Here is a 23,015-nt window from a genome sequence, read left to right on the forward strand (position 1 = left end):
CTAAAGAGGGGTCTAGGGGCCCTCAAAGGCCCCCACACAATAGCATAGGGATTTTGGGGGTTATGTGTGCTTAATACGGTATGCCCTATGGTGCCACCACTACCACCTCCTCTGCCTTTCTCCCATACTTCACCCCTTTGCTAAGAAGAATGCAGGTGAAAGGGTGAGATTGAGCTCCTTGCAAAGAAAACACACATACACACAGATAAGAGTAGACAAGCATGCAAGAGAGATAGATGGCTGAATACTGTCTACTATTCTCTTCTCCCCTCTATAGCTGTAACATAAAGACAAGAGTATATACTGTAGTGGGAAAGTAATCTACTACTAAAACATACAAAATCAATCCATAGTCTGAACAACCTGATTACATGAGATGGTGCTATAACTATGCCATAACTTTAGTGAACTAAAGTGGTTGTCTCACAACTTGTAAACCACTCCTATAAACCATTAGTAGCATATCACCCATAATCTCACCAACCATGGCAATGGTGTAAGTGCAGCGCTGCATCATGGTATGCCATTCATATCCGCACTAGTTGAGAGCTCAATATCTCAACACTATCCCTCAAGATCAACTCCATATCCTTCACTCCAAGTAAGCTCAAGCTTCTTTGTACCCAATGCCTTTATAAAAACATCAGCTACCTAATCCTCTATGCTGACATACAAAATCCACATCATATACTAAAACCTTCTTTGTCATAAAATGATAATATTACACCTTAATATGCTTTGTCGTAGAGCATCTCTGCACCCAATACCTTTGTAAAGACAATAGCTTCTTGATCCTCTATTTGATATCCCAAATTCACATCACCTACTAAAACTCTTCCTTGACAAAATGATAATACACCTCAATGTGCTTTGTCGTAGCATGATACGATGGATCAACTATATGCTACTCATATTGTCACAATATATAAAAAATAGCCATATCCACCATGGGCTCACCCACATCTTCTACAACCAAGCTATCTCACATGTCATCATAGCAGCACCCATGTATTGAGTCTCTCTAATCAACAAAGCAACTATAGGCTACTCCTTACTGCTTCAGCTAATAGTAATACTTCCAAAAGAAAACATAAAGCCACTCTAGTAGATCAACCCAATTTGCATCTGTGTACCCATGTACATGTACATGTATCCCAGCCTCATAGAAAACCACTAAGATTGTACTTGCTCTGGAGTGTCGTCATCCTCCTCCTCCTTCTCCTCTTACTCTTCCATAATCCATTTCATATACCTTTGCCTTTGCCTCTGCCCGGCCCTATCGCCTCGCCTCTTTCTCTTGAGCTTGTTTATCAAGGTCTTCTTTAATGCTCATCAATGCAGTATCAATGCTAAAGCTCAATGTCTCACCTCCTCTTTTACATCCTTTCGTTTGAACATATCCATTGGCTCATATGTGGGCAGTGATAATGCTTTAGCACTTGGCATTGCTATACTTTCGATGTCATTCTCAACTTCTTTTTCCTCTTGTAGAAATTGGATGAAGGTTGCTTTACACGAGAAACTTAGCCCTCATATCCTTAATCCCTTTGGCATCTAAAAAATGGCTCTCCATCTCATAGTAGATGTCTAAGTCAAAATGCTTGAAAAAATACCTTAAGCTCTCTCTAAAGATGGCATCATTGACGTAAAGATGCACTAGAAAATCAAATGGAACCCATGATCCCTTTCCATAATCATCAAAATGAACAACTTGTGGACTAACATGTGTGTTCATGTAGTCAACTAGCACATCAATATTCCTCCCAGTTATCCTAAGCACATCGATCTTCTACATAAAGATCTAGAATAGCTCATCAAATATGTCGCTATAATTGGTCCATAGTGTACGGCATGCTTCCATAGTGGGTGGTGGCTCTATGAAGGTATGAGAGCTCTGAAGCTAGGAAGAAGGTTCAATCAATAGTAGGTAAGTAAAGGATGTGAAGGTGCGAGGGCTATGAAGCTAGGAAGAGGGCTCATTGAGTAGGTGAGTGAAATGAGAGATTATAGCCGAGCACTGTCTTTCTATACTTAAAATTTTTCTATTTTAGAAAAAACTACTATTCAAATATATTTTTAAAAAACCAAATATAGCAATAAGTTCACATATTATTAAACATGACTAGTAGAACAGTAATCTATATATCAAATTAAGATTCAAATATCAAAGTTATAGAGAGAAGACATTTCAAAGTAATTTCTGATCTTCTTTTTCTACAACAATTCCATCAACAAAACAATTAAGATTCAAATGTCAAAGTTATAGGGAAAAGACATTTCATACAACTAAAAGTACTTTCTGATCTTCTTTCTATGACAGTTCTATCAATTGTGTATTTAGAGTTATCCGGCATGCCATCGAAAAACAATTCACTATGGACTCAAGAACATCCTTCAACGTCCATTTGTGATTGACCAAGAGAACGCTAGAGTTTTTGGAACCCAATTGAATACAGGTTTCATATTGAATCAAACTTTAGTGGAAGTCAGCATCCTTTAGCCTTCTTCCATTGCCTATACTCCATACCTATATATAAGGTTTGTCATACCTATGTACAAGGTTTGCCTATACTCCATACCTATATATAAGGTTTGTCATACCTATATACAAGAAGGTTTGCGAAGGGATGTGGTATGACATTAATTCAAAGTTCAGAATATCACCTTTATGCACGGTAGCAAAACGAGCCATTACAATTATGAGATTCAACTGTTCTACGGCGTCCTGTCTCGTCATTTGGAGTTTGGGCTGCTATTTTATCGTCAACAGGATTGCGGTTCATGAAAGAATCGAGCGTTTTCTGCCCCGAAACGATCAGAGACCCCGGGAGTGCAAGCAGCAGCACTACCAGAACGACGACCAAAGGTATGGTAGTCGCTGGGACCAAGATAAGTATCGGAAGAAGCGCCGCTATCGGCACAAATTCCACGCAACTGGCGACGATATTCCTGGCAGTCATACTCCTACCGCAGACGCTCAAGGACCAGAGGCAGCCAACCGATCGCAGCTATGACCGGAATGAGGACAGCAAGAGCTATTTCTCCAGACGGTTTGATGTAGCCGACCTTCAGAATTGGCAGCAGGATGATCAATGGCCAGATGATACCTAACCAGAGGGCTGCGTTCAGCTTCCAGTCAAGATGCTCCGGCGCAGCTCGGAAGCGTCGGCAGGCGACGGAGATGAAGAATTGTGTGAGCACGACGCTTACTACGAAGAGCGGAAATGCAAAGAGGACCAAGAGACCCCACTTGCGGGGCTTGAAGTCACGGGAGAGAATGACGACGGTGGGATCGGACGGCTTGTAGAAGGCCACGAAGGTGGAGTTGGGCAGGTGGGAATCGTAGAAACGGTTGGCGTCGTCCAAACTCCGCCCGACGGGTGCGCGGCACGCCTTGGCGGTCGACAAAATCCACCTTTGCCTCTCCTTACACTTCCTCCTATGTGTGTTTACACTTCCTCCTATGTGTGTCTAGATATAGGTCCATGTTTTGCCTTTCCTTACAATTCCTCCCCATATAGATGCATGATATTCGAGGACACGATTAAGCATACCCCAAAAGTCCCATGGGTATGGGGTTGGTTTCCCCACCTCACAAAAGGTATCTAAAGATATACAAGGACCAAGAAAAAGTGCGTAGCTTTTTTTATCAGATGTCTCGCAGCCCTAAATTTCAGAAGATATCACAGAACTCCAGGAGTTTATGAAAATACACAAGCCCGCCAACCCACCCCCTAGTTCAGGTGAGGGCCCATAAGAAACACAAAGTTCTTCAAGTTCTACTACTTATGCAGTGTTTTCTTCTATAGCTAGTAAATTACTACACCCTTATCCGAGTGTTAGTCTTACTAACAAATTTGAGGCTGACTGCATTTTCTCTCATCTACCTTCTATACATCTAGATTTTCCTACTGATACTCTCGCCCCCGAGGAAATGCCGGCAACCCACTCGTCTCCACCAAGGCTGATTCAATGGGTAAGTTCCATTCAACCGAGAGATGAAATGGTTGAGCCTTTTACTGAAAACAATATCCTTGAGTCTTTATTATGTGTAGAATATGAAGGCTTGATCAGGGTAGGCAACCCATTACTAAAGCCAAATTTGATGTTCAAGGTGTTGATGCAAATCACACCTTTTGAACCAAACAGAAGAATCATGCCAAATGCCTATTCAACAGTCTCATCTACACAGCAACCATATGTGCCATATCCTCTCCGAGCACCAATGCCCAAATTGGAAGAGTTATTGCCAGAGCAAGAGAAGAGCCTTATGGACTAATGTAGCAAAACATACAAAGCTGCCCAACCCTCACTTAACGGACCTGCTTGAGATCATAATTGTTACATTTATGATCAACTACTATTTTCACAGGTGGCGAAAAGCAAATACTGTACATATAAGATGGGGTTATACAGCCATTATCACAAATGATACCAATCCCCGAATTGAAGATTTTGGTATACAACCTGATTGGTGTAAAGAGTACTTGACCATTCCAGAGTATAGATAATAGTACCAGTGCTCACCACCAACCCAAAGGGTTGATCCGTTGTACATGCCAATTAAGTGGAGGTTCACCCCACGTAGTTGGCTGGTGTATTGGGGATATCATCTGGTATAAACAGGTCAAGTTTGTCGACACTATTATCCAAGATGTCTGATTGCTATAACACCCAACACCAACTACATAGGTTTAACATGATTGGATGTAAGGGGTAGAAAAATATATCACTTGGATCTGTTAGTATTAAGTCTCCTAAAAAATACCCATAATTATAGTTGGGTCTGCATCTATTTCTGTATTTTGTTTGATTAGTGTTAAGTCCCCTAGATCGAGGTCTTTAGAAAAGTTAATTTCATATTGAAGAACTGAGAGGGTTGGTGTAGACAAAAATAGAGTTAAGGTTTGAGGAGGGGCCCGAGGAGTCACCACAACGAACCTATTTTTGAGGCTCGTTCAATAAGTAGTCTCAATTCATCCGTAGGCTCCTGTCTTTTGCTCCTTTTCCTTATGACCAATTGGCACTCTAAGTCCTGTATCCTTGAGTCTTTGCTATGACAGAAGGTTAGAAATTACCTCTTCACGTACCATGCGGGCTGCATCTAGCTCTTCATATCTTCGTATTGCTGCTTCTTGTGCCCTTCTTTCCGATGTCTCCAAGGCATGAGCATCTTCAATCCGCTTGACTTGCTTTGTGGCCAATAATTGGCTATTCTTTAGCTACTAATTGACATGTTCTAGTACTTGTTTGTGGATAGCAAGCATCTGATCTATCTCCAAAGATTTGGCATTGATTACTTCATTCAAGGCCTTTATCTTCTAAGCATGGTTTTTGTTGAGTTGTTCTCTTTCAGCTTGAAGAGTAACAACCTTCTGTTCAGCTGCAGTGATAGATTCATTTAGGGTGGCGATTTTCTTGTTTAACCCTTCATCTTTGGCCTAGAACAATGCTTGAGCCTCCTTGAGCTACTGTGTATGTTGTTCTTCTTTTTCTCGAGCATTGGCCACCTCCTTTTGAAGATGTTATTTAGCTTGCTTGACTTGTGCTGTCAGCTCTGTGTTTTCTTTGATTCTTTGCACGATGGTTTTGCTGAGCACTTGGTTGTTTCCTTCCAACACCTAGTATCTCACCTCTTGTTTTTTTGCATCCTTTAAACCCTTAAGTATAACCTCTCTGTGTGTAGCGTCAGCTCAACCATTTTCTCCTTGAGCATTTGTACTTGGTCGAACGCTTCCTGCACTTGCTTCCATAAGGTTGCATTTGTGTCATGTAGCAAATGAGTGGTGAGTAAATGACATTGCCAAACCTGTTATTCTTGCTCCCAAAGGGAAGCGCTTGTAGAGGCTAGCCCTTCTAATCCTCGAAATGGCAATTATAGCAAGCTTCGTCGAGACCTTCATTGTCTCTTGTAGGAAGCGGTCGACATTGATGTTATGCAAAAATGAATCCATAGTGAGCGGGGCCTTCATCGTCTAGTCTTTGTCTCTTGCTTGAGCTCTCAGGTTTGTCAGTGTGCTTCCTTTTCTCAGCTTCTTGACCTTCCTTTAGAGCCTCTAGTTGTTGTATGGATGCGGCCTCTTCATTCCTTATATCCATGGCGTCCTTTGGCACCACTTCTATCGGAACCTTTCCTGCACCAACCTCCGTGGAAGTTTGCGGATTGGAGAGAACAAAATCGCAGAGTGGGGAGAGGTTCTTGAATGCCATGTGTGCTGGGCTTGGAGGGGGTGTTTGTAGAGGAAATTTTGAAGCAGTTCTAGCTGGTATCTCAGACAAGCTTATTCCCCTTGCCTCTTGTTTTCCTAGCACCTGCTGATATGATGCAATGTGCTGTGCTAATTTTGCCTCCAAACGTTGGGATTCCTCAACAATTGTTGGTATTATTCTCCTCATCTTTTTGTCTTTCTTTTTGCGCTGCCCCTTCTTCATCTCTCTTGCATTATCTCCTTTGTCTCCTTTAATAATTCTTGGCCTTTCTGCAACTCTGGTTAGCAACAAGTAGGGGTTGCACACCTTTGATTGGTGTGACTTTAAGTAGTTCTCCATCTCTCTGTGTGGATATACCAAGCCTAGTCTTCTTCTTTCTCTTCATTCACTTTGGCTATTCGGTTGAGAGGAACCATGTTATATTTGTCGAGACTGGCTTGACCTGCATAATCATAGACATTTCTCGGCATGTTTTCTCAGTGACTTCATCACGTATATTCTCATATTCTTTCCCATTTGAGTTGTAAGAATTCCTTTTGAGCATTGCTTCCATGTGCATCTTCTCAATATTGTGAATGTGTATTTTTATCTGTGGCGGTAGAGCTACAGAGCCTCATGTATCAACTCTTCTGAGAGGAGGACCTGTTCTATTGTGCCATCTGTCTTTGTGACATGTCCCCTCTTGGTAGCTTTATCATAAGATTTAAGGTACTCTACACATAAGTCTATGTTAATTGTGCAGGGGAGGCATTCAGCCATTCTCCCAAGTCCTACTCTCTCTAGCTCCCCTTTGACCTCTATATCCTCCAGTATGTGTAAGCATTTAGGGCTGTGGTACTGGAGTGTGATCTTCCCGTGTTTAGTTTGAACTTCTTTGCTGATCACTGACCCCTGGAAATTTTGTGCATATGGCCCAAGGTAATTGATCTTGGTGCCACGAGGTCCTCTCTTCTTCCGTTCCATAGGTGACCATGTGGTGCTGGTTTGAGTCACATTTGGAGTCTCCTCGACTTCTGCTTCAGGTGTAATGGAGGAAGCCATCTATAACATTGGAAAGATCATCAGTCATAATGGCTAGTAGGAGCTTATGGTTTCCTCTTTTTTTTCATTCCCCCCTTTTTTTTGGGTGTGTTGTGTGTGTGTGTGTGTGTGTGTGTGTGTGTGAGAGAGAGAGAGAGAGAGAGAGAGAGAGAGAGATTTTGATGAGAAGTATGTTAGTGGGGTGAGCAATAACAGATGGACGAGTGCTAGTCGGCGGGAAATAGTGTTACCACATGAAAGTCTTAAGCCGTGAAAGTGCAAGTGCGAGTGTTAACCTATGAAAGTGTTAACATGTGAAAGTTTAGGTGCGGGTGTTAACCCATGAAAGTGTTAACACGTGAAAGTTCAGGTGTGGGTGTTATCACGTGAAAGTGTTAACCCGTGGAAAGTGTTAACACGTGAAAGTCTTAAGTCATAGGTGCAAGTGTTAACCCATGAAAGTGTTAACACGTGAAAGTTCATGTTTGGGTGTTAACTTGTGAAAGTGTTGACCATGTGAAAGTTCATGTTTGGGTGTTAACACGTGAAAGTGTTAACCCGTGGAAAGTGTTAACACGTGAAAGTCTTAAGTCGTAGGTGCAAGTGTTAACCCATGAAAGTGTTAACACGTGAAAGTTCATGTTTGGGTGTTAACCTGTGAAAGTGTTGACCATGTGAAAGTGTTAACATGTGAAAGTTCAAGTTCAGGTGTTAACCCATGAAAGTGCAGGTAGTACGAGTCCTTAACCCGTGAAAGTTTAGGTAATGAAATCGTGAACTGTTAAAGCTTTATTTATGATATTTTTGGGGAAAAGTAGAGTGAGTGTGTAACATGTCTTAACCATTAAAGTGTGATTGAATACAGTGGGTAGTCCTAAACATCATAGGGTGATGCAGTGGAATTCTCTGAAATAGCATATTGCTATTTCACGGGTTATGAGGTGCTAAGGGTGAAGACACCCACATAGTTTCTAAACAAAGACAGCATGATGTTCATACGAAGACTGGGAGCAAGGATCGTAAGCAATGCCAATGGCGATGAGTACGAATGCAAGACTATTGTCAACGAGCGTAAATGAAGAACATTGAACAAGCGAGCGAGCACGACGAAAGCAAATGCACAAAAAAGGAAAGAAGACGCTTTTATGATGTAGCTGTCGGTCCCTGCAGCTAACCTTAATGAGAAAACCACGTGTCAATGCACGATTCGTCCTTGGTTTGTGACCGTTTCACATCATGAACCATTTTGAAATGTTTCATGGTGTGAAGCGCTAAGACTGTTCATGATGTGAACCATCTTTGGTGGTTTCACGACGTGAAACTTCCTAAACTAGTTCATGACATCATCATGAAACTATTTGATCCTTAATGCATGCAAGTTTTTGATACCTTACAGTTGCCTATATGCTCAAACACACAAAGCCAAAATTTATACATTTAGAGAAGAAATGAATACACATGAAACGAATGAACATGTTTCATGGCATGAAAGTGATACTTGTTTACCTCGTATCCATTTACTAGGAAATGGGTACCTCTTGTAATCTTCTCTGGTTTATTTTCCATAGAAGCCAATGTGGTACTTTGGAGCTTGTGGGAATCTGTTGTTTTAATCACTTGAGTTTAGAGTGGGAGCTTCTAATTTTGCCCTCCATCTAATTGAAAAGTTGCATCCACTAAATCCTGTGGAACCTGGTTTGTTTCTTGTGCATGTGAGTGCACGTTTTCCTTTCCTTCCTCCACAACTTTGTTTAGCATGTTCTCCTTGGTGAGATGATCATTGGCAATGTCGCACTTTTCTGTTCACTTGGTTGAACAGGTTTTTACTGCCAGACCCACTTTTGTGCCTTTTTATCACTTGATTTAACTGGGAATAGGTCTTTCCGGTTCTTCTGAAGGTACATGCGGTATTGGGTCTTGGGTGGAGCTTGGGTACCCATACTGCTGTATTGCCTTGATAATAACCTTGTGTAGATAGTAAATCCTTTCGAACCCATTGCTTTTGAATAACTTGAAATTGCGGTTCCAATTGGAATACTGCTTTCCTTCTTGGGTTAGCTTTCTTTTTTTCATGCTTGTGGTCTGACCTCTTTGCTTTAATCCACATGAGACCTTGTTTGTGTCATAGTATCCTTATGCTTGAAGTTGGGTTTTGGGAACCCACCGTTGACGTACTAGATACTTTTGTTGCTGTTTCTATGGTTTTTTCGTATGGTGGTGAGGTTATGACATGGATGCCTTTTCGGGTATGGTGGTGAGGTTATGACGTACTAGATACTTTTGTTGCTGTTTCTATGGTTTTTTCGTATGGTGGTGAGGTTGTGACCTGGATGCCTTTTCGGGTATGACCTCTAGTTTCTCCGGCATTGGTGGCTCCATGTCACCTGCCATTGCCTGTTTTTGCTTGTTTAAGGGGCTCCATAATGGCACAATAATGGTATCCTTGCCATCATTTAGTTGTGATGCTCTTCCTTCCCATTAGATATGACACAACTAGAGCAGGACGTCCCGCCATTGTTTGTTGAACCTCCCGATAAGCTGCTGCAGTGTGTGCACGTGCTACAGCATGGCGCAGCAAAAGTAGCCGTTGTTGCAGATGGCGGCGTCTCTCGATGGCGGGCACTGCGAGGGGTTTCCAGCGGCGCATTGCGGCGGCGAAAGCCCCTGAGACCGAGCTTCCATCGCCCTGCATCGCTCCACGTTGTGATCTACATCAGCATAGGAGCAATCCAAGCTACAGCAATATCTGGGCAGAATTGTGGCCGTCTGCACCTGCATCATGTAGGCAAGGATGTAGTAGGTCCGGAGGATCTGTGGGTAATCCACTGCGAAGAAGAAGCCCAAGAAGGCCCCCAAAGCAAGGACGAAAACGAAGAGAGCTCTCTTGGGATGCTTGATTGCGTCCATCGCTAGCACATCGATGGTGTAGGTTTTGAAATGATCCAGCACTAGGTGTAGATCTAGGTCGTCGCCATCCTCATCCTCCTTTTAAATCGGCTTCCTCACTCGGCTTCAGCCAATGCCTTATTTCATTTTCTTCTTCTTGGCTTAGTGAGTTTAGGTGGATCAGGCTCTTGAAGAGTAGTTTTCTCTTCTTGTTTTCCTTCCAAGGTGATCTTACTTAACTCCTCACCCCAGTTCTTAGAGAACTCATCATGTGCCTTAGTGACTTCAAGATATCTCAGCCACCACTAGGCGTCCGTGGGTTTACTTCCTAACAAGGCATTGCGTCAAGCAATATACCTTGTTATGGAGTAAAACGACTGGGTGTCCGTGGGTTTACTTCGTAAAACAAGGCATTGCGTCAAGCAATATACCTCTTTTGTTTATGACTTCCTGAGGCATTGGGTGTTGTTTGCGACCATGCGGTGTAGGCCCTTCTGTGCTTTGAGGCTTCATCCTCTATTTTTGCTTCCCTGGGTTGCACATCCACCATGCACACTGAGGTGGTGGGAATGGTTTTCAATTCAACATACTTTGTTCCTATGGGGGGCAACACATCTATGGTGGCAAGTATATACATCCAATTTTCACTAAAGTCCGGAGGTGGAAGTGATGCATACATCTCGGCCTCTTCCTCTTCCCATGAATTCTCCTTAACTGGTTGGTGGCATACTAGTAAGGATGTGGTTCATTCAATTGTGATCGAATCATTCCCAAAAAAATCCCTTCCATGGGGTGTGCCTTCCACGTATGGAGATCAATCTTCAGAATTTGCAAATCCTTTCGTATATACACTTGGTCTAATGCCCAATCGTGTACTACCTTGGCTTCCCTCATGAAGGGTCTTCCCAAGATAATATCATATGAATTTGGTTGGCACAGAAAGTCCATTACAAATGCATGATGGTAACGAAACGAAAAGACCTTAAGCTTAACGTTTTTCAATAACCCCATTGGTCTTGAGGATGTTCCATCTGCCATCTTAACAAGATTAGGTCCGCTCTTTCTAACTCCAGTTTTCCCCAGTTTTCCCAACATCACTTGGTGATAATGCTCACACCTACATCACCATCTAGGATAGCTGGTGCTTGGTACCCGTTGTGGTGGATTGGAATTGTGGGGTTCGTATCATTGCTCTCATAATACTTCCCCAATTGGTTGATATGTATTTGGATGAATCTAGGTACTCCCCTTTCCTCAAGTTCTTGGTTTTTCCCTTCTAAAGGTGTCTGGCTCTTCTCCGTGGAGGTCATTAGGTTCATTCTCCCTTCTACCCAATCCTTGACATATGCCCACAATGCCGGCGTGTTGCGTAGAAATGGTCCAAGTGGCATTTTGACAGTCGTAGATAGTATTGTTGAGAGATTGCCTATGTCTCTAGGTTCTCTGGCAAGTGAGGGATCCTTCCACGTGTTTGTCTCATATTCAATCCTAGGGAATGAATGGTTCGATAATTCTTGATCTGTCTCTACAAACATTCTTGCCATCAGATCACTATGTCCCTTCCTCGTCCAAGTGGCATTTTGACAGTCGTAGATAGTATTGTTGAGAGATTGCCTATGTCTCTAGGTTCTCTGGCAAGTGAGGGATCCTTCCACGTGTTTGTCTCATATTCAATCCTAGGGAATGAATGGTTTGATAATTCTTGATCTGTCTCTACAAACATTCTTGCCATCAGATCACTATGTCCCTTCCTCATACTCTTCTAAAATTAGAGTAGGTACATCCAATTTTCTTTCCTTTAACTTCTTCCATGGGTACATTGTATCCCTAGCCCTGTTAGCCCCTCAATTTGGCTTCATGGTTACACTGACACTCCTCTATAAGGGCCTTAGCTTCCTCAAGCTTTCTTATTTTCTCCTTAGCATTTGGATATTCTCCAACACCCTTGGGGGTTGCTGGTCTCCTTTTTGCTTGCTCATCCATCCTCGGCACTTGATGGTCTCCTTCTTTGATTGGGTGGGACCGGTGTTAATGGTATCTTTCTCGGATCTATCCTGAATTATGACCAAGGTGTCACCCTTACCCACCTTTTTCACTCTTCTCCTTTTGGCTGTAATACCTCCTGGGTTTTTCCCTTTGTCCACCTATTTTGTTTGTGCGCGTGTCAGGACATTTACAAGTGTGATATTTCCAAGCTGCACACATAGTCCTAGGGTTCTTCAACACCTGGTCAATCTTGGCCTATGGTGGTAGAATAGGTAGCAGCAATGGCGACATGTCCTGCATCCTGAACATTCCTTGTGGTAAGTAGGACATATTTGGCTGCCCTACATCCACATTGGGTTGCATTGGTGGTGTTGGTAAAGCTAGAGGCACTCTGGGTGCTGGCAATTGTGCTAAAGGCTAGATCCTCAGATATCTACACATGGTAGTATCCTGGTTTCCTAGTCTTTGACAATGAACAATAAAGTAAATGCCTCGGTTGTCTTAGGTGAGGGCGTTCAGTGCTGATATGATTTTTTCTACAGATTGAACATCAAATCAACTCTCTCCAAGGGTAGAGATGGGCATTCCATGATGTTTCTCTCCCATCCGTGACTTTCAACTTTTCCAAAATGGTAGAATCGAGTTCTTCAACTGTCATGTTGTCAAATTGCTTGTTCTTGGATCCCGCATCCTGATGACTAGAGACTCGTGATGCTACTACCACCAAAGCTACCTTGACATCTTCTAGTTGTGGCAACTCAAGCATGTTATCTTCATACTCAATATCCAACTTACAACATGTATCTAGAGTAGTCGGTCGGGCTAACACCAGATAATAATGCATCTTAGGATCTCAAACTCCTCTCCGTAAGTAGGGCAATAACTAATCATCAGTTAGTTTTTCCCTCAATTTGCATCTTGAGTTTAGGTGCTTGAGTCGAGAAACATAATCCCGCATGGATTCATTTTCTTTTTGCTTACTGTTCTTTTTGCTTGATGTTATGGATTTGAGCCATAGGACTCCATCTATCACCACTTCGAGTAAAGCTTAGTATGAACACATTATTAAGCCACATGAAATTGATTTTATCTTCGGGCTTTACGGTTCGATACCATTGGTGGGCTTCTAAAGTTAGAGAAAAGACATGTATCATGGTCACATCATTCACTGGCCCACATGTTTCACATGTTGACTCAAAGATCTCTATGTGTTAGATCGGGTCCCCATCTCCTGAGAACTTCTGCACGAGTTTTGAAATAATGTGTGGCTTCATCTGATATGGTCTAGATTCAAGGGCCATGCCTAGTTCGCTAAGCATGCCTAGTTTGACAACCATGCCTCTGCCCATTTCTACAGCCATAATCAACAAATCCGTCCTTATGGCTGTATTTAGATTTGCGTGGGGATCCACTATAGGCCTTTGAGGAGCTATTCCCCCTACCTAGACCTCATCGTCTACCTGTGTAAGTCCATCTATACAGTCCGGGTCTATGACTAGGTCTCGGCAATTCCTTATCACCTGGCTCATCATTAGCAGCCTCAGCCCACCATTGTTGAATTAAAAGTTCCGTGCTCTGCAAGAATGTGGGATTATTGATCATTTCATTTATCTCCTCTCTTCTGTAGAGCCGATCCTCTCCTCCAACAAATGCCCTAGGTATATTTCCCACTTCTTCTTGCAATTCGAGGTCTTCCTCAACCTTGGGCTCCTCATTTATGGGTTCTAGGGCTGGTATCCCTCCTTCTTTCATTCCCATCCCCATGTTATCCATGGCTTCTCTAAACGTTTCTATTTCCTTGCCACATGGTCGTAATAGATTCAAATTACCAATTTCCCTCTGTTTCACCATCATTCTTTGCGTATTGAGCTCTTGCCTTTTTAAGCTCAAAGCTACAATTGATGCTCTGCTTCAACCAACTTAATGTCAACCTCTAATTCCTCAGATGTGGGGAAGAAGATTTGACTCATCTTGACAGCATTTTCCTTGTCTCTCTTAACCCTAGGAGTCATCCCACTAAGTCTCAAGGTGTTATTATTCCTAGGGCCAACTAGGCTGTATGTATTGGTAAGTTCGATCTTGGACCATGTCCCATGCTCATTGACGGGCCCGTGCCCGTAGATTGTGCTTCATCTTCTATGCCATGTTGGAGACCAAAAAATCCCTTGGCCAAATCAAAGATTTCACTGGACTTCTTAGGGGAAGCTGATTTCCCTTCCTCTCCAAGTCAAGAGAACCTTAATCCTTCTTCCATGTATTCTTTGCTAGTTTCTATAGTAGTTCGATTTCTCCAAGCTACAACACTGAATTGAGTGCTCGAGCGACCTGAACCAATAGTTCTCTAGTAGAAAGAACTTGGGTGATTAGATGCACTGTCGTCGAGGGTAAGGTTGTCTTCAATAAGTTTCCTTGAGTTCAAGTGCATGAGAATACGATTCAACATGCTAACTCACTACTCCAACTATTATGCTCGGATTTCTGTCGAACTGACGTTTCACGTCGCGAAATAGCAGACTACGTTTCACGTCATGAAATGGCAAACTGCGTTTCACGTTGTGAAATGTATTTCACACCGTGAGAACAACTTGTCTTTCACGCTTTAAATTTTCGGTTTAGAATTGCATTAATCCAAGTTGGGAGACTCTTATAGTGCACTTGTGACCCTCTCTTACATCTAGTCTAACAATCCTTTACTCTGTGAACAACCCTTTTCACATCGTGAAATAGCAGGTCTCCGTGAAACAACAGGTCTCTGTTACCATATTATAGTAGTGATGTGTGTGAACACACTTAGGACCGCCGGGGCACTTTTTCCCTCACTAGGAGGTTTTTTCCCCCGTGCATTGTATATACGCCCATTATCTTCTAGGGCTTGTTATCTTTCATTCTTGGCACTCATAATACACTACTGTGTTGTGCTCAAGCTTCCTCATCTTCTTGAAGTTGTGTGTGCATTCCTGCAACCCTAATTCCAACAATTGGTATCAGAGCAGGCTTCCTCCTCCCGGGCAGCATCACCGGCACCTGCCGCTTCATCTCCTCCGATTGCGACGAGGTTTCACGAGCGTCTGCAGGTTAGTATATGCCGTGGGAAAGCCCGTAGGGTTTGGTCGTTTCAGAATTTTGATCTGAAGTCATTTCGCCCTCCGTTTTTGCATTCCAAGTACTGCGCAGGCAAAATCGTCCTACTGTGCAGATTTTCTGTCAAGATTAAAATCTGCAGGACAGGTGCCCATTCGTCTGTTTTGGGCTGTGCTACATAGCACAGGTCGATTTTATACAGGTTTACCTCTTACAGACAGCATTTACATCTAGTAGTACAGTCATTGGCCATGGCTGACAACAATGATGTATTCCGCATGTTGGCTGCTGAGGATAAGTTGGATGGCACCAACTATCCACTGTGGGCATATATGATGCGACATGTATTGGTAGCAAAGGGGTTATGGAACATTGTGCAGGGTATTGATGCACGTCCTATTGTGGCTGGGAATGCTGCAAACACATCAGAAACAGGTACTGTTGATGATGGTGCAGGCACAAGTGCTGTAGCAGCTGTTCGAGAACCACCACTTTCAGCAGAGCAGATTCGTTGGGATGGTAGAGATGCGCAGGCTCATGCCTTGATTGCGCTGTCTGTCAAACGTACCATTATCCCACATATTCGCTCCTGTAGGACTTCTAAGGATGCTTGGGATGTACTTGCCACATTGTATCAGGCAAGAAATGAGGCTCGTGTTGCTTATCTCCGAAAACAGTTGGAGAATGAGCATATGAACGAAGGTGATTCTATGGATAGCTTCTTGACAAAGATCAAGGATTTCAAAGAGCAGCTCATTTCTGCAGATGAAATCCTGTCAGACAGTTCACTTGTGCAGACTGTTTTGAATGGTCTACCAGATTCTTATCAGGGTTTTGCTTCCACTCTTCGCTTGATGATGAAAGGCAATCCCAATGCCTTATCATTTGAGGAGTTAGTTTCTGTTTTGCTGCAAGAAGACCAGTCAAGGCAAAACAGGAATAATATGCGTGTCGCAGATCAAGCTTTCGTTGCTAGTCAGAGAAGCGGGAAAGGTAAAGCTGGCTTTTCTTCTAGTAAGCAGAAATCTGCAAATGCTGCGCAACCAAAGAAGGAAGACAAAGATGAGAAGAAGGGTGACAAACAGAAGACATTTTGCAAGTACTGTAAGGGAAATGATCATGTCATCAAAGCGTGTCCTAAGCTGGCTGCGAAAGAGGCTAAGAAGAAAGAGGCTGGTATGGCTGTTGCAGATGCCTCTCCTTCTAACAATGAATCTGCTAATGTTGTGCTAGATACAGAATGGGCATTCAATGCGCAGTGCAGTTATGACCCATCTTTGCATGACACATGTATGTCTGCAGTAGATTCAGATGTATGGTACTTTGACAGTGGTGCCACTAAGCATATCACCTCGCAGCGCAGTTTATTCACTTTCCTTGAGTCTGCTCCCACAGGGAATACTGTCACTTGTGCCAATAACTCCTCTTATCCCGTTGAAGGAGTTGGACAGATTGTGCTGAATGTTGCAAATGGCAACACCTTTACACTTTTTGATGCATTGTATGTGCCAGGGATCAAAAAGAATCTGCTGTCAGTCTCCGCATTTGCCAAAACAGGTTTGGTTGTAAAATTTGTGGATGACAGATGTACTGTTCATGATCTCTCTTGTGGTGACATCATTGTAGCATCTGGTTCACTATGTCGAGGGCTGTATAAGCTCAATATGGATGGCAAATGTGTAGAGGATTCAGCATGTGCTATTATGGATACGCAGGCTATTTCAAATGCAAAACTGTGGCATGCACGTTTTGGTCATCTGAATTTTGCAAGTTTGCTGCGCCTGCAGAAATCTGAAATGGTGTCTTCTTTGCCTAAGCTTGAGGCACCTGTCAAGCATGTTTGTGAGGGCTGCATATTGGGTAAAATGCAGCGTGCTTCCTTTCCCAAAGATGGATCAGTGAGAGCTGAACGCAGATTGCAGCTTGTTCACAGTGATGTTTGTGGTCCCATGCAAACTCCATCATTTGGAAACTACCTTTACTTCGTGACTTTCATTGATGATTTTACCAGGCATGCATGGGTATATCCTTTGAAGGCAAAGTCCGAAGTGTTTTTGTGCTTCAAACAGTTTTTGGTTATGGCTGAAAATGTGTCAGAAAGTAAGATGGGCACCCTCCGTTCAGATCGAGGGGGGGAGTATATGTCTTCAGAATTTAATGCATTTCTGGCTGAGCGTGGGATAAAACACCAATGTACAGTGCCGTATACACCACAGCAAAATGGTGTGGCTGAGAGAAAAAACAGGTCTCTCATGGAAATGGCAAGATGTATGGTTAAGAGTCAAAGTCTACCACATGGTTTTTGGCTTGAGGCTGTCATGTGTGCCACTTATGTACTAAACAGGTGTCCCACCAAAGCATTACAGGTTGTCACTCCATATGAGGCTTGGCATGGCCGCAAGCCATCTGTTGGCCATTTACGTGTTTTTGGTTGCCTGGCATATGCATTAGTGCCTGTGCAACATCGCAAAAAATTGGATGACAAAGCTGTCAAATGTATTTTTGTTGGATATAGTGCTGAGAGCAAAGGCTATCGTTTGTATCATCCACAGACAAAGCGCATTTTGGTTAGCCGTGATGTTGTATTTGTGGAAGATGCAGTTCAGCCCTTGGTTTCATGTACTAAGGAGACAGATATCAGCTCACGTGATGTCTATGATACATTGTTGCCTCTTTTCAGTGGTGCACAGTCAAGTGCAATACCTCATGAGGCAGTTTTTCAGCCTATGCAGGTTTTAAATGATGGCACAGATCAGCCTATATCTGATGCAGATGTGCATGATGCACTTGAGGATGAGAGACAAGAGATTGAGGGCTCTAGGAATATGCCTAGATGGCTGGTGCAGACTTTGCGTGACAGCAAGTTGGATGCCCCTTTGTCTAGTCGCACTCGTTCTGGCTCTCATGGTGCCTCTTATGCGTCAGATTGTTATGCATTGGCTGTTTCTAGTATGTGCGATGAAAGTGAGCCTGTTTCATTTGATGAGGCACAAAGTTCAGAAAATTGGATGGCTGCTATGCAAGCAGAATACGATGCTATTATGAAGAATGGTACATGGTCTTTATGTGACTTGCCCCCTGGCAAGAAGGCCATTGGCACTAAGTGGGTATACAAATTGAAGCGTAAGCCTGATGGCACAGTGGATCGCCATAAGGCTAGGCTTGTTGCAAAAGGTTATGCTCAAGAGAAGGGCATTGATTTTGATGAGACTTTTGCTCCCACATGTCGTATGACCACTGTTCGTAGCATCTGTGCATTAGCAGCTCATAATGGTTGGAATGTACATCAGCTGGACATAAAGACTGCGTTCTTAAATGGAGATTTGCATGAGGAGGTGTATGTATCGCAGCCTCGTGGTTTTGTTCAAAGAGGGCAGGAAAACAAAGTGTGCAGGTTAAAAAAGGCTTTATATGGTTTAAAGCAAGCTCCACGAGCTTGGTATGAAAAAATACATGCATATTTGACTGCACATGGGTTTCAGAATAGTCCAACAGAAAGCACTTTGTATGTTAAACGTGTGGATGGTGTACATCTAATCATTGCTCTCTATGTCGATGACATGCTGCTCACAGGACCAAATGAGAGTCATATTGCTGATTTTAAGGCTGATTTGAATGCCTCTTTTGAGATGTCAGATTTGGGGCATTTGCATCATTATTTGGGGATACAATTTAAGCAGTGTGATGGAGGTATTGCTTTGTGTCAGACAAAGTATATTGAAACATTGTTGCGGAGATTTGGCCTTGAAGACTGCAAGCCTATTGCTACTCCAATGGAGACAGGTTTGAAGTTGAGTCTTCATGATGCTGGAGATCACTTTGATGTCACACTCTATCAGACAGCTGTTGGTTGCCTCATTTATGTATGCATTACGAGGCCAGACATTCAGTTTGCAGTCTCACAGGTGAGCAGATTTATGCATAGCCCAGGCATTAAGCATTGGCAGGCAGTGAAGCGTATCTTTCGCTATTTGAGTGGTACTCGGCATCTTGGGTTGTTTTATCCCAAGGGGGGATCATTGCCGCCAGATTTACATGTTTTTTCAGATTCTGACTGGGCTGGTTGTTATGACACACGCGTGTCCACGAGTGGTTTTTGCTTCATGCTTGGAAGCTCATGCATATCATGGTTGAGCAAGAAGCAGCCTACTGTGGCCACTTCTAGTTGTGAAGCTGAGTACAGGGCAGCTTTCACAGCTACGGTTGAGTGTGTGTGGCTCAGACGCCTTATGGCTGATTTGGGTGTTGGGCAGCCATCTGCCACCACCATCTTCACTGACAGTCAGAGCGCATTGGCAGTTGCGCGGAACCCAGTGTTCCATGCTCGTACGAAGCACATTGAGGTGCACTACCATTATGTCAGGGAGAGACTCTCTGCAGGAGAGATCAGTTTGGCTTATGTGCCAACACAGGATAACCTTGCAGACCTTTTCACAAAGGCTCTGCCTCGTGAGAAGTTCGAAGCTTTTCGCAAAGCTTTGGGCTTACTCCCTTTTGTGGATTCGTCCACATAGCTAGACACTTCCCTATACATGAGTGCTAGCTCTTGTTCACCGCATCACTCCAGGGGGGATTTGTTACCATATTATAGTAGTGATGTGTGTGAACACACTTAGGACCGCCGGGGCACTTTTTCCCTCACTAGGAGGTTTTTTCCCCCGTGCATTGTATATACGCCCATTATCTTCTAGGGCTTGTTATCTTTCATTCTTGGCACTCATAATACACTACTGTGTTGTGCTCAAGCTTCCTCATCTTCTTGAAGTTGTGTGTGCATTCCTGCAACCCTAATTCCAACAGTCTCCATGAAATAACAAACTATGTTTCACGTCGTGAAATGGCAGATTGTGTTTCACGTTGTGAAATGCAATGCGTTTCACTTTCACGAAATAAAACTTTTTCATTTCCTTGTGTCAGTCGTGGCAGGATAAGATGCACGAACGTTAGTAAGGCAATCCCAAAATTTTCAACGCTAGTGGTAGCAATGTTTCACATCGTGAAATGCAATGCGTTTAATGCCATGAAATGCTTTCTTACAGTTTCACGCATTGCCAGGCAAGTCAACAAAATGATGTTTTGATTGATTTAGAGTATGATCTACCTGCCCAAAAGATCCAGAAAGGTTGTGCCTAGCAAAAGGAATGTAATGCAAGTCACCAACACAACCAATGCATCCTTGTTTTGTGATTTTTTTTTTGAAAAAATAGAAAAAAGAGTGTTACCAATGCTATCTCACACTAGCGAAATTGGTAAAACAAAAACAAAAAAATTGAAAGAAAATCCAAGTATAGCTTTTTTCTAGGAAATACCAAGTACTCACCCACACTTCCACACACATGATTTTCCACAACTACTCTTATTTCTTCCCTTCCACACAAACCTTATCTACACAGTTTTTCACAATGCACTTTTAGAATGCAAAGGCAATAGTGAATTTTGCATAATGGGAGCTAGAGCTCTAAGAAGATGGAAGAAACAATGGTTATTCTCTAGCAGTGGTGCCAAAAATGTTATGGCCTACTGCACCTCCCAAAAGAACTCCACACATTCACAATTGGAAGAAGCAATAGATAACAACTATCATAGGGTACTTACCAATGCTTCAAGCTCACATCCCTTTAGGCTCTCCAAGCTCGCTTTTGGAAGCTCCAATCCTCCAATCTCCACCTCCACTCTGTCAAACCGCGGAGTCGCTCACACCACAATGCAAGGCAATCGTCCTCTCACTCTCCCACACACAAGCATGGAAGAGGTACATGCACTAGAGTACTCTCTCTCTCTCTCTCTCTCTCTCTCTCTCTCTCTCTCTCTCTCATACACAAGACAAGACAAGAGCTCTCATAGCACAAAGAGGGATTGAGTCTTTCCATTATGAGAAATTGCCTTATATATAATTGGCCCTTATTCACACTTGGGTGCCCAAAACTTACTAACTAAAGCCTTGGCTGGCCAGTATCTCATAATGTACAACCTTTATAGTGCCATTATATAATACTTATTAATGTCCTCAAACGGAGGAGCATCTTTGTTAATCCAAAGTGGGATTAACACCACCATAGCCACAAGAGAGTGAGAGAGAGAAAGAGAGAAGGAAAACTCAAATGTGATAATAGGATTGCCCCTTTTCATATTTCATAAGTCACTTATATACATGACTTCTCTTTTTACAATGACCGGCCACCCATTTAATAATTGGGGGCCCAAAACTAATTCCCTAGCTCTATGTACACCTAGGCTTATTCTTGTGGCATTACATAAGTCATAAGCTTAGTCATCCCATATATCTTTTACATGAAGCGCTTAGCATAGTTACATCAAAATGAGTTACATGAAGCATAACCACACTTAAAAACAATGTTAACCAGTGTGGTTAACAGAGTCTCCTCCCTATTTTAAATTCATCCTTGGAGTTGGCAAGGCAAATCAATGGTAGTAGATGGAATATGTTCTAATAAAGTCGTACCATGATTTGGGATATGGGGGGACTTTGTAGTTGGTCCAAAATGCTGTCTCCATCATATCCTCGGAGGTTTGGTGTTGCCAGGCGAGCATCCATTGGGGATGTGCTCATAGTAGCCGAATAGTTGTTGCAAGGTAGGGCCTTTGTTGAGGTCAAAGGTGAGGCCCTGACTGCCCTCTTGGTAGTGGGCCCACTCTAGAAAGTCTTCTAGGAGTGTGATGATGAGCTTGAAAAATCTAATTGTGGCCACCGAAGCTCTTGGGTTTCGTTGTGTGGGCTAGGGAAATGGCTTATGTGGCGTGTTGGGAAGCCTCTTGAGTTGCCTGAAGTTGTTGTTGGAGCTCTCTTAAGTGGCAAGGGTTGCTTCTCAATCCTCCAGGGCCGCATGCAGTTGTTGGTTGGCAAGCGTGGCTTCCTAGAGGGTCTTCTGGGTTTGCTGCCAATCTGCTTTGGCCAGGAGCATTTGCTGCTGTACTAGGTGGCTCTCACCTATTCCTACTGACATTGTATATAATCCGTCATTAAGGTGACTAGCTCACGAGCAAGGTTAGAAAAGCCTTGTGCAAAGTATGGAATGGCTCCATGGGTTGATTTGATGCCCTCGGAGTAGGTGGCTTGGGAGCGGAAATGGCCAATGTGGACCCAACACAAGGTATCCATAGTGTGCGTTGAGAGGAGGAGGGTGATGAGGGTCCTTCTTTCGAAAGAATCGAGGGTGAAGTGTGGAAATAGTGTCCTCTAGGGCTTGGGGTTTTGATGAGGTTTTCATCAAAAAACTGGGTCGTACAACCTATGTCTTCCTCTTCTTACGCTTTGCGTCGGGCTTCTTCCTCCTGTGAAGCTTTGAGCTGAGCTTATTCCATTGTGGTGGTGGGCAGCCTGTCTACGAGCTTCCTCCTGTTATTTTCGGGTATCGATGTGGTGGTTTTTGGGGGGCGGAGAGCTTGGAGAGCTTCTAGGCTCAGGGATAGGGTGTGGAATGGTGGTTGGGCTTTGAATGTGGATGGGTTGCGGTAGCTTCTCCTAGCTCGCTGCGTGATATATGACCTTTGTTAAGAGAGAGGATGAACAAGCTTTCCCTCGGGGTTCAAGTAGACCGAATGAAGCTCTTTATGTACATATTCGGCCCAATTGACATGGACACCTTGGTGGATAGAGGCTAACGTGGATAGAGGCTAACGTGGACATGTTACACTGGTTAAACCTGTCGGTCCAACAATGTTGAGGAGGAAGGTTAGGGCCCTAGCCGGCATCATGAGTTAAGGGCAAGAGATATGTTGCCACTCCACTCCATTTTTAGTGGTCGTCTTCCCCGGGTAGGCATCGTGCACATAGTGCATGACATTATTGATCATAACATATGGTTGCTCCA

At 43.3% G+C, this 23,015-nt stretch overlaps 1 protein-coding gene across 1 annotated transcript; it reads right to left on the reverse strand.

Moving 5' to 3' along the window:
• Positions 1-2,964: 2,964 nt before the first annotated feature.
• LOC147638393 (uncharacterized) lies at positions 2,965-10,137 on the reverse strand. Its single transcript, XM_086798769.1, has 2 exons — positions 9,794-10,137; positions 2,965-3,439 (listed from the first exon to the last, which is right to left on the reverse strand). Exons 1-2 carry the CDS (start codon positions 10,135-10,137, stop codon positions 2,965-2,967), a joined length of 819 nt encoding a protein of 272 aa, XP_086654895.1.
• Between the last annotated feature and the right edge of the window lie 12,878 nt (positions 10,138-23,015).

The sequence above is a fragment of the Cibotium barometz genome, chromosome 5, assembly GCF_041138505.1.
Source record: "Cibotium barometz isolate CiBa-2024 chromosome 5, ASM4113850v1, whole genome shotgun sequence".
Lineage (NCBI taxonomy): Eukaryota > Viridiplantae > Streptophyta > Polypodiopsida > Cyatheales > Cibotiaceae > Cibotium > Cibotium barometz.

Excerpts from the sequence above, each read along its gene's own strand:
- LOC147638393 (XM_086798769.1), bottom strand. The coding sequence starts at position 10,137 with ATGGACGCAATCAAGCATCCCAAGAGAGCTCTCTTCGTTTTCGTCCTT. Across the intron at positions 3,440-9,793 it reads TACTTTTGCTGCGCCATGCT|GAGGAAGTGTAAGGAGAGGC; the intron begins GTAGCACGTGCA and ends AAACACACATAG.